General features: G+C 39.8%; 1 protein-coding gene across 1 annotated transcript in view; it reads left to right on the top strand.

Annotated features, from left to right (window-relative positions):
- Positions 1-12,315, top strand: part of Dnah12 (dynein axonemal heavy chain 12) — a 163,687-nt gene that overhangs the window by 39,377 nt on the left and 111,995 nt on the right. The window contains exons 18-19 of the mRNA XM_041662692.1: positions 631-831; positions 5,576-5,770. Of these exons, the coding sequence (XP_041518626.1) occupies positions 631-831; positions 5,576-5,770 (396 nt within the window). The remainder of the gene's footprint in view (positions 1-630; positions 832-5,575; positions 5,771-12,315) is intronic.

Genomic DNA, 12,315 nt, shown 5'->3' with positions numbered 1-12,315 from the left:
GTGTTCCAAGGTCTCCCACTCTCTTCAGACAGGCCATTTATAGGTTGTTTGCTGGTTCCCATCTACTGCAGGAAGGAGCTTCTCTGATGGTAACTGAGCAAGGCAGCTATGGATATAGGAGAGTGCCATTTTATTGTTCTTCTCCTTTAGCAGAACAGAGGTGTCTGCTTCTCTCCTAGGTTCATGACTTCTCTAAGGAACTTTTAAATCATTTAAAAATTACCCTTCTTGATAGACAGATAGATAGATGTTAGATAAAAGAAAAACAGACAGACAGATATAGACAGATGATAGACAGGCAGACAGTTATGGAGATTACGATTTAATGAGCAAAATGCTCACTGAGTTGCCCAGAGAAATTAAATAGCATAAATAAGTTTCTTTTTTTTTCATTTTTCTTTTTGTTTTCAAGACAGGGTTTCTCTGTGGAACAGCCCTAGCTCTCCTGGAACTTGCTGTGTAGACCAGGCTGGCCTTGAACTTGCAGAGATCTGCCTGCCTCTGCTTCCTGAGTGCTGAGACTAAAGGAAAGTGCCACCACCACTGGCTATAAATTCCTTTTTCCGTCATCCTGTTTTTATCTGCATCCAGTTTTCTTCATCCTCTTCTTTTTCCATTTCTTCCTTTTAGGAATTTTCCTTAGAGAGAGCCATGAATGCCATGATAGCAGCGTGGGATGATATTTCTTTTCACATAAGTCTGTATCGTGACACTGGAGTCTGCATCCTTTCTTCAGTGGATGAGATTCAGGCAATTCTTGATGACCAAATTATAAAAACTCAGACAATGAGAGGCTCACCTTTTATCAAACCATTTGAAAATGAGATCAAGGTATGTTAAGTATGATAGCTTCTTGTCATTTATAAAAACGTCTATCTTGTTTCATATATGTTCTCATGAAAATATTCTTGGATGCTTTTAAAATGTCATTCAAGTTATAGAACTGAGCCTTGGTATGTGGTGAGATACAAAAATACACATTTGAAGATTAATATGCAGTAGGAGGCTGAAGAGATGACACCGTGGTAAAAACACTTATTCAGTTCCCAGCATCCACAAAGTGGCTAGCGACCATCTGCAACTCCAGCTCCAGAGGATTTGATGCCCTCTTCTGTCCTCCATGGCTGTTCTATCTATGCACACGATAAACAGATAAAGACAAAACGCTCATCTATATAACAGCTTAAAAATGAATAAACAAGGGCTGGAGAAATGGCTCAGTGGTTAAGAGCACTGGCTGCTCTTCCGGAGGTCCTGAGTTCAATTCCCAGCAACCACATGGTGGCTCACAACCATCTGTAATGAGATCTGGTGCCCTCTTCATGCAGGCAGAATGTTGTATACATAATAAATAAATAAAATCTTCAAAAAAATGAATAAACAAATAATATATTAACTAATGTTTTTGAGAAGAAAGTCATACTTTATTAAGATTTATCTCCAGTGATAGAGATAGAAGGAAACAGTATCAAACTCTTTCTTGTTCCCCTTCTGGTCTTCCTCATTTTTCCCTACTTTGCCTTAAGACGTGGTCTCACTCTGTATTGTAGGCCACCCTTTAACTCACTATATAGGCCAAGCAGGTCTCAAACTGGTGATTATTATTCTACTTCAGGTCCTGAGTACTGGAATTACAAGATGAGCCACCACACCAAGCTCTGGTTTTGTTTCCTCCATCTTTCCCTTTCCCCCTCCCTCTCCCCCTCCCTCTCTCCCTCCCTCTCCCCCTCCCTCTCCCCCTCCCTCTCCCCCTCCCTCTCCCCCTCCCTCTCCCCCTCCCTCTCTCCCTCCTTCTTTTCTTTCCACCTTCCTGTAACATGAACGGGCCTGCTGCTTGTTTGTTTTTTTGTCTCACCCTTTACCCCACAACTGTTTAGTCCCAAAGAAATTTACACATAGGTCTACATAAATTATAAGCTTATTGGCCCATTAGCTCTAGCCTCTCACTGGCTAACTCTCACATCTTGATTAACCCATTTTTCTGATCTATGTTAGCCATGTGGCTCAGTACCTTTTTCAGTGGGGCAAATCACATCCTGCTGTTTCGGTGATCTGGCAGGAGTGGGAGGAATCAGTTTCTTCCTTCCCAGACTTCTCTTGTTCTCATTACATCATTTCTACTTCCTGTCTGGTTTTCCTGCCTATATTTCCTGCCTGGCCAATCAGCATTTATTTAAAACATGATTGACAGAATACAGACAATTCTCCCGCACCACCTTTCTTCCTGCCTTCCTTTCTGTAATAGGTCCCCACGCATATTAAGTGCACACTCTAGACCAACAAGCAGTTTTTATTGCAAGTGAAATTTAAAAACTTCATTCCTGGGAATTCTTAAATACAGCTAATTTTAGAAAGCTCAAATCACATATCACACTGTATCCTCACAGTAAAGTTATCTATCACTATTAATTCTATTTTGAATAACAAGCAATTAATGAATTGCTGTTTACTTCAGAAAGTAAATAATATATCTTTATTGTTGATTTGGGTAATTATGGAAAACATACAAATTATGATCATAGCTTCATAGATAACAAAGTCCAGTAGTTTTTCCCTTCTGTGAGCACAAAACCAATAAAGCACAACCAGAAGATAAAAGACTAAGAAAGGGTTATAAACTGTATAAACTAAGGGAAGCACTGAGTGTCTGTGTGTGTGCGTGTGAGTGTGCGTGTGATGACATTTATACTGGAAAGACTTGTCATCTAGTGTAGAGGTAGCCAGGTAGGCACATTCTTGTGCACACACAACTAGAGATACTGCCTTAGCTGCTCCTAGCAAAGCTTGTAATCCCAGTGTTCAGGAGCCTGAGGCAGGAGAATCATCGTGCATACCAATCTACCCTAGGCTATCTAGCAAGTAGAACCCAGCCTGGACTATATGACAAGACCTTGTCTCAAAAAAAAAAAAGGTAAAAAAAAAAAAAGGAAAAGAGGTCAGGCTTTTAAATACATTGAATGTTTAAAGGTGGTAGAGAGAAAATTTTCTACTTATTTAAACAAACAAATAACAACAAGAACCAAAACTTATTCTATGTGACCCGGAAGAGGAACTGGGTAACCTTGGTTGATTTACTCAGTTCCTTGATTTTATTTGAAACAAAAACCCAACTTGACAGGGTGTTTGCAGTCAGCAGTTCAGTCCTCCAACCCCAGCACTGCTACTTTAACGCTTTAAGTTTCTGTTAGGTAACAACAACAATATCAGAATTCTAACTGGGGGCTATATAAATTGAGGAAAAGACAAATTACTGAATTGTTGATTCCAGTTTTGATTGATGTTAATTTTGCTAGTCAATGGTCTTGTGGTTTCACAATTACTAGCTGATTTATTCCCCACAGCAGATCTTCATGGTAGACATTGTTATTATCTATCCAAATAGGTAAGAAAACTGAGGGCAGATAATTTGTCCAAATTCACTTAGCTATTAAATGATATAATTGAGATTCAAACCAAGGCAGTTTTTAAAAAACTATATATAATTTTAATAGCATTTTAATTCACAAGTAACAACTTTATATATTTCTGTCATACATTGTGATGTTTTGATACATTTTTATAATGTGAATGGTTTAATTTAGCATAAACAATGTTTCATAGACGGTCTTGGTTGCCGTCATTTGTAGAAAACAGTTGTGCTTTTCAAAGAGACCTAGCACTGGATCTGTTCTACAGCTAGGCTAGTCTGGCCTTTCTTATTCAGTGTGTGTGTGTGTGTGTGTGTGTGTGTGTGTGTGTGCATGTGTGCAAGTGTGTGTAAGTGTGCGTGTGTGTGCATGTGTGTGTGAGTATGCATGCATGTGCACGTGTGTGTTAAAAAGTTATAGAGAAATTTAAAATGTTATGTTTTAAAAAACAGGGAATTAAGTTCTAAACCTAGGACCTTAAGCCATACGTACACTTGAGAAATATTTTGTTAACACCAGGCAATCTCTGAGAGTTGGGAGGCTTGTTTTACTTTATTTTAAAAATTTAAGTTCAATTCTCTCCAAACTGTCCCAATACAGAGCAAGATCCTCCAACTTTACACTATTGACATTTGGGGCTGAGTAATTTTTTTATATACATTTATTTCTTCATATGTTTATTTATTGCTGTGTATGTATCTTCCTGTACATGTGTGCATGCATGCAGGCCACAGTGCATGTGACTAGGTCAGAGAGCAACTTGTAGAAGTCAGTTCTCTCCTTCCACTGTATGGGCCCCCATTTGGGGCACCAACTCAGGATGTCTGGGTAAAGTTCCTTTATCTACTGAGCCACTTCTCTGGTCTTGGACTGAATAATTCTTGGTTATGGGTGTGATAGGATAATTGTACACTGTGTGAGGATACATTGCTGGGATTGTTTTAGTAAAGAGTGGAAGGGCCAATAGCTATGCAAGAGGTATAGCCGGACTTCTGGGCAGGAGCAGAGGAAGTAGGAGGTGAATCTAGGCGTGAGAGACACAGGATGGAATGGAGGTAAAAGGCATGTGGTAGAACACAGACTAATAAAAATATTTAAGTGATAAGAGATAATTAAAAATAAGCTTAAACTAAGGCTAAGCTTTGGTAATTAATAATAAGTCTCCATGTCATTGTTTGGGAGCTGGCTGGTGGGACAGAGAAAGTCTTGTTACATATGGGGATTACCCTGCATATTGTAGTACAGTTAGCAGTATTTCTGGTGTCCATACACTAGATGTTAGAAGTATCTTCCCCCTATTAGCTATAATAACCAACCTTGTGATATTTCAAACACTCTGAAATATTGCCTGGTATGGAGGACAACATCATCCATAGTTGACAATATCTGGTGTAGAGCAGGATATACATTAAGATTTGGAGTGATTCCCTGAGAGATTAGAAAATGAAATAATTTTACAGTCACTACCAACTGTGAGTTTCATTGATTTAAGGAAAACTTACGGCTCCTATATTTTTTCTAAACATATGTAAGATTCCTATAAGTGATCTTAAGGTTGTTTTTTATTGATATTAAAACAATAGAGAATTTTATAGCATGAATAATTAAAAACCCAGAGGCAGATATTGGAGTTCACCCTGAAAACCTGAAAAGCAAAGCAGCCAAGTCACTAGAGAAATCTTACCTCTACCAAAGCTCAGACAAACAAAGGGGAGATCCTGCAGTGCTCTCTACAACCTCAGACTGCACACTCCACTGGGTTCCTGCCTCTTCCCCCTTTATATTCCTCTCTCCACCCAGCCCTGCTGCTCCTATCTCCACCTCCCTAGTGCTGGGATTAAGGGCGTATGATCTCAAGTGTCTGGGATCATCTTTGTGTGAGCTCTGTTTCTCTTTTAGACAGATTCAATTTGTGTAGCCCAAGGTGGCCTTGAACTCACAGAGATCCACCTGCCTCTGTCTCCTGAGTGCCCGGACTAAAGGTGTGTGCCATCACTCCCTGGGCTGATGGTTGACTAGTGTGGCTGCTTTGCCCTCTGATCTTCAGGCAAGCTTTATTTATTAAAACACAAATAATATACACTATAAATTCTACTACTTTATTCTTGCTATAATATATAGTTTTCTTTTAAACACTGGAAGTTAGTGCAGTGTGCTTTTTTACCAAGGCCTGGGAGGACCGTCTGATCCGAATCCAGGAAACAATTGATGAATGGTTAAAAGTGCAGGCCCAGTGGCTCTACTTAGAGCCCATCTTTTGTTCTGAGGACATCATGCAGCAGATGCCAGAAGAAGGCCGTCAGTTCCAGACGGTGGACAGACACTGGAGGGAAATCATGAAGTTCTGCGCAAAAGATCCGAAGGTGAAGTGCTTGTTGTCTCTCTTGTAGTCGGTGAATCTTAGTCGGGGTTTAAAGAAAGCATTTGGCTTTTGATTCTGATTATTAAAATAATACTTACTCATTGTATACCGATTGGAAAGTTCATAAAAATGTAAGTTCAAAAGTATGAAAATAATTTATTTTTCAATTTATAAAAATACCACTTGCAGCTCATTCATATAAATATGTGTGTGTGTGCAAGCACAGTGCAACTACTTCAGGTGTGGTTATCTCACTTGACGGCCACTACATAAAACCACTGCTCACCACTTTACAAAGTAAAAATACACAAGACCACGAGACAAAGAAGAGGGTGGAGAATGCTGGGTCAGCACAGTTGTCGTTATTTTCTTAGAAGGCATTCTCATCTTGCTTCTTCTGCCTCTGAAGGTTGACTGTGTCTCTGCCTCTCCTCTTACCACTACTCTCCTAGTCTGGTTGCCCCACCTCTATGTCCTGCCAGTCAATGTTTTATTAAACCAATATGGGTGACAAATCTTTACAGTGTGCCAGAGCATTATCCCCCAGAAAAATGTAGCATGAATAATAAAAATTCAGAGGCAGATACTGGGGTTCAATATTATTGGGGAAGGAAGCTACTCTCATTACCCAGTCTCTACGGGTCTTTCCTATTAAGACTACCTGTACAGGTGTCTAATGTCGAAAAAACAGTATTTTTTACACATTTAGCATAAATCATAGCTATGAATCTTTTAAAATATATTCAACTTAAGAAATAACATTTTCCAATGCTGAGAAAAAAACAAATAAGTGCTAAACTTATTGAGAGTTAATTATATAAATTTATGAGTTTCAAGAATTTTTTTTATTGCGAAAAGAAGAAAAAAAAACATAAACAAAAAACAAGTTTCCACCTCCTCCCAGCCTCCCATTTCCCTTCCCCTCCTCCCACCCTTCTACCCCTCCTCCCACCCTTCTCCCCCTCCTCCCACCCTTCTCCCCCTCCCCCCACTCCTCTCCCCCTCCCTCTCCAGTCCACAGAGCAGTCCGGGTTCCCTGCCCTGTGTTAAGTCCTAGGTCCTCTCCGTCCATATCTAGGAAGGTGAACATCCAAACTGGCTAGGCTCCCACAAAGCCAGCACATTAAGTAGGTTCAAAACCCCCTGCCATTGCCCTTGGTGTCTCATCAGCCCTCATTGTTCGCCATGTTCAGAGAGTCCGGTTTTATCCCATGCTTTTTCGGTCACAGTCCAGCTGGCCTTGGTGAGCTCCGCGTAGATCAGCTCCTCTGTCTCAGTGGGTGGATGCACGCCTCGTGGTCCCGAATTCGTTGCTCATGTTCTCCCTCCTTCTGCTCCTCCTTGGGACCTTGGGAGCTCAGTCCAGTGCTCCTGTGTGGGTCTCTGTCTCTATCTCTATCCATCACCAGATGAAGATTCTATGATGATATGCAAGATATTCGTCAGTATTGCTCTAGGATAGGGTCATTTCAGGTTCCCAATCCTCAGCTGCCCAAGGAACTAACTGGGAACCTCATCTTGGGCACTAGGGAGCCCCTCTAGGGTCAAGTCGCTTGCCCACCCTAAAGGGGCTCCCTTAACTAAGAATTGTGGTTCCGTGCTCCCCTATCCACCTTTCCTTTATCCCAATTCTCCCGTTTCCCAGGTCCCCCCTCCTTCCCTTCTACCTTTTCTCTCCCCATCTCCCCTTACCCCCATCCCACCCCCCCCCAAGATCCCATTTTCTCCCCGGAAATTTGGTCTACTTCCCTTAGCGAAGAGGACAACTATATGTTTTTCCTTCGGTTCACCTTCTTCCTTAGCTTCTTTAGGTTCACCTATTGTAGACTCCGTGGTCCTTATTTATGGCTAGAAACCAATTATGAGTGAGTACATCCCATATTCATCTTTTTGGGTCTGGGACACCTCACTCAGGATAGTGTTTTCTATTTCCATCCATTTGCATGCAAAATTCGAGAAGTCATTGTTTTTTACCGCTGAGTAGTACTCTAGCGTGTATATATTCCATACTTTCTTCATCCATTCTTCCATTGAAGGGCATCTAGGTTGTTTCCAGGTTCTGGCTATTACAAATAATACTGCTATGAACATAGTTGAACAAATGCTTTTGTCATTTGATAGAGCATCTCTTGGGTATATTCCCAAGAGTGGTATTGCTGGGTCCAGGGGTAAGTTGATCCCGAATTTCCTGAGAAACCGAAACACTGACTTCCACAGTGGTTGCACAAGATTGCATTCCCACCAGCAATGGATGAGGGTACCCGTTCTTCCACAGCCTCTCCAGCAAAGGTTATCCTTGGTGTTTTTGAGTTTAGCCATTCTGACAGGTGTAAGATGATATCTCAAAGTTGTTTTGATTTGCATTTCCCTGATTGCTAAGGAAGTTGAGCACGACCTTAAGTGTCTTTTGGCCATTTGAACTTCTTCTGTTGAGAATTCTCTGTTCAGTTCAGTGCCCCATTTTTTAATTGGGTTAATTAGCATTTTAAAGTCTAGTTTCTTGAGTTCTCTATATATTTTGGAGATCAGACCTTTGTCTGTTGCAGGGTTGGAGAAGATCTTCTCCCAGTCAGTAGGTTGCCTTTGTGTCTTAGTGACAGTGTCCTTTGCTTTACAGAAGCTTCTCAGTTTAAGTAGGTCCCATTTATTCAATGTTGCCCTTAATGTCTGTGCTTCTGGGGTTATACATAGGAAGCGATCTCCTGTGCCCATCTGTTGTAGGGTATTTCCCACTTTCTCTTCTATCAGGTTCAGTGTGTTCGGACTGATATTGAGGTCTTTAATCCATTTGGACTTGAGTTTTGTGCACGGTGAGAGATATGGGTCTATTTTCATTCTTCTACAGGTTGACATCCAGTTGTGCCAGCACCATTTGTTGAAGATGCTTTCTTTCTTCCATTGCATACTTTTAGCTCCTTTATCGAAAATGAGGTGTTCATAGGTTTGTGGGATAAAATCCGGGTCTTCTATACGATTCCATTGGTCGACTTCTATGTTTTTATGCCAGTACCACACTGTTTTCATTACTGTAGCTCTGTAATAGAGTTTGAAGTCAGGGATGGTAATGCCTCCAGAAGATCCTTTATTGTATAGGATTGTTTTGGCTATCCTGGGTTTTTTGTTTTTCCATATAAAGTTGATTATTGTCTTCTCCAGATCTGTGAAGAATTTTGATGGGATCTTGATGGGGATTGCATTGAATCTATAAATTGCCTTTAGTAGAATTGCCATTTTTACTATGTTGATCCTCCCAATCCAAGAGCAAGGGAGGTCCATCCATTTTTTGGTATCCTCTTCAATTTCTTTCTTCAATGCCTTAAAGTTCTTGTCAAATAGATCTTTCACTTCCTTGGTTAGATTTACCCCAAGATATTTTATGCTGTTTGTGGCTATCGTGAATGGTGAAGCTTCTCTGATTTCCCTCTCTGCTTCCCTATCCTTTGTGTATAAGAGGGCGACTGATTTTTTGGAGTTGATCTTGTATCCTGCCACATTACTAAAGCTGTTTATCAGCTGTATAAGTTCTTTGGTGGAGTTTTGGGGGTCGCTTATGTACACTATCATATCATCTGCAAATAACGAAAGTTTAACTTCTTCCTTTCCAATTCGAATCCCCTTGATCCCATTATGTTGTCTTATTGCTATTGCTAGAACTTCAAGCACTATATTGAAGAGGTATGGTGAGAGTGGACAGCCTTGCCGTGTTCCTGAGTTAAGCGGGATGGCTTTGAGTTTCTCTCCGTTTAATTTGATGTTAGCTGTCGGCTTGCTGTATATAGCTTTTATTATATTTAGGTATGACCCTTGTATCCCTAATCTCTCCAAGACTTTTAACATAAATGGATGTTGAATTTTGTCAAATGCTTTTTCAGCATCTAATGAAATGATCATATGGTTTTTTTCTTTCAGTTTATTTATATGCTGGATTACATTGATAGATTTTCGTATGTTGAACCAGCCCTGCATCTGAGGAATGAAGCCTACTTGATCATAATGGATAATTTTTCGGATGTGTTCTTGGATTCGATTTGCCAGTATTTTGTTGAGGATTTTTGCGTCGATATTCATGAGTGAGATTGGCCTGTAGTTCTCTTTCCTGGTTGAGTCTTTGAGTGGTTTTGGTATCAGAGTAATTGTGGCTTCATAAAAGGAATTTGGTAATGACCCTTCTGATTCTATATTGTGGAATACATTAAGGAGTATAGGTATTAGGTCTTCTTGGAAGTTCTGGTAGAATTCTGCATTGAAACCATCTGGTCCTGGGCTTTTTTTGGTAGGGAGGTTTTTGATAACAGCTTCTAATTCTTCGCGACTTACAGGTCTGTTTAGATTGTTCACCTGGTCCTGGTTTAGTTTTGGTAAATGGTATTTATCTAAAAAAGCGTCCATTTCTTTTACATTTTCCAGTTTTGTGGCATATAGGCTTTTGTAGTAAGATCTAATGACTCTCTGAATTTCCTCTGTGTCTGTGGTTATGTCCCCCTTTTCATTTCTGATCTTATTAATTTGCGTGTTCTCTCTCTTTCGTTTGATTAGTTTGGATAGGGGTTTATCTATCTTGTTGATTTTCTCCAGGAACCAGCTTTTTGTTTCATTGATTCTTTGGATTGTTTTCTGTGTTTCTATTTTGTTGATTTCAGCCCTCAATTTGATTATTTCCAGTCTTCTACTCCTCCTAGGTGAGTCTGCTTCTTTTTTTTCTAGAGCTTTCAAGTGGGCTGTTAAGTCTTCAATATGTGCTTTCTCTGTTTTCTTTAGGTGGGCACTTAGTGCTATGAACTTTCCTCTCAGGACTGCTTTCATAGTGTCCCATAAGTTCGAGTATGTTGTTTCTTTATTTTCATTGAATTCAAGGAAGACTTTAATTTCTTTCTTTATTTCTTCCTTAATCCAGGTATGGTTCAGTAGTTGACTGTTCAGTTTCCATGAGTTTGTAGGCTTTCTGGGGGTAGCATTGTTGTTGAATTCTAACTTTAATCCATGGTGATCTGATAAGACACAGGTGGTTACTAATATTTTTTTGTAACTGTGTAAGTTCGCTTTGTTACCAAGTATGTGGTCAATTTTCGAGAAGGTTCCATGAGCTGCAGAGAAGAAGGTATATTCTTTCCTCTTTGGGTGGAATAATCTATAGATGTCTGTTAAGTCCATTTGCTTCATTACCTCCATTAATTCTCTAATTTCTCTTTTAGGTTTCTGTCTGATTGACCTGTCCATTGGTGAGAGAGGAGTGTTGAAGTCTCCTACTATTAGTGTGTGCGGTTTGATGGCTGCCTTGAGTTTTAGTAATGTTTCTTTTACGTACGTGGGTGCTTTTATATTAGGGGCATAGATATTCAGGATTGAGACTTCTTCCTGATGAATTGTTCCTGTTATGAGTATAAAATGTCCCTCTCCATCTCTTCTGATTGATTTAAGTTTGAAGTCAACTTTGTTAGAAATTAGTATGGCCACACCTGCTTGTTTCTTAGGTCCATTTGCTTGATAAGCCTTTTCCCAGCCCTTTACTCTGAGTAGGTGCCTGTCTTTGTGGTTGAGGTGTGTTTCTTGTAGACAGCAGAATGTTGGATCCTGTTTTCTTATCCAATCTCTTAGCCTGTGCCTTTTTATAGGTGAGTTGAGCCCATTGATATTAAGTGATATTAATGACCAGTGGTTGTTAACTCCGGTCACTTTTTAAGTAGTAGGGTTTGTGTGTTTTCCTTCTTTGATTTGCGCTGGTGAAGAGTCTCTAGATGTCTGAGTTATTGTGGTCATTGTTGGACTCCTTGGTTAGTGATTTTCCTTCTATTATTTTCTGTAAGGCTGGATTTGTGGCTACGTATTGTTTAAATTTGTTTTTATCCTGGAAAATTTTGTTTTCTCCATTTATAGTGAATGAAAGTTTGGCTGGATATAGTAGTCTGGGCTTGCATCCGTGGTCTCTTAGTTTTTGGAGAACATCTATCCAGGACCTTCTGGCTTTCATGGTTTCCATAGAGAAGTCAGGTGTAAGTCTGATAGGTTTACCATTATAAGTTACTTGCCCTTTTTCCTTTGCAGCTCTTAATATTCTTTCTTTATTCTGTATATTTTGTGTTTTGATTATTATATGGCGAGGGGATGTTTTCTTTTGATCCAGCCTATTTGGTGTTCTGTATGCTTCTTGAACCTTCATAGGTACATCTGTCTTCAGGTTGGGAAAGTTTTCTTCTATAATTTTATTAAGTATATTTTCTGTACCATTGAGCTGCACTTCTTCTCCTTCTTCTACTCCAATTATTCTTAGGTTTGGTCTTTTTATTGTGTCCCATATTTCCTGAATGTTTTGTGATGAGAGTTTGTTGGACTTGCTGTTTTCTTTGATCAGAGTGTTTATTTTCTCTATGTTATCCTCAGAATCTGAGATTCTTTCTTCTATCTCTTGTATTCTGCTGGTTATACTTGATTCTGTAGTCTCTATTCGTTTACCTAGATTTTCCATGTCCAGTCGGCCCTCTGTTTGTGTTTTCTTCTTTGCCTCCATTTCAGTTTTCAAGTCATGAACTGTTTCCTTTATCTGCTTGA

Source organism: Microtus oregoni, unplaced genomic scaffold, assembly GCF_018167655.1.
Source record: "Microtus oregoni isolate MIOR12 unplaced genomic scaffold, Mior012 000013F_ref0000133, whole genome shotgun sequence".
NCBI lineage: Eukaryota > Metazoa > Chordata > Mammalia > Rodentia > Cricetidae > Microtus > Microtus oregoni.
This window is presented reverse-complemented; position numbering and strand designations above follow the sequence as displayed.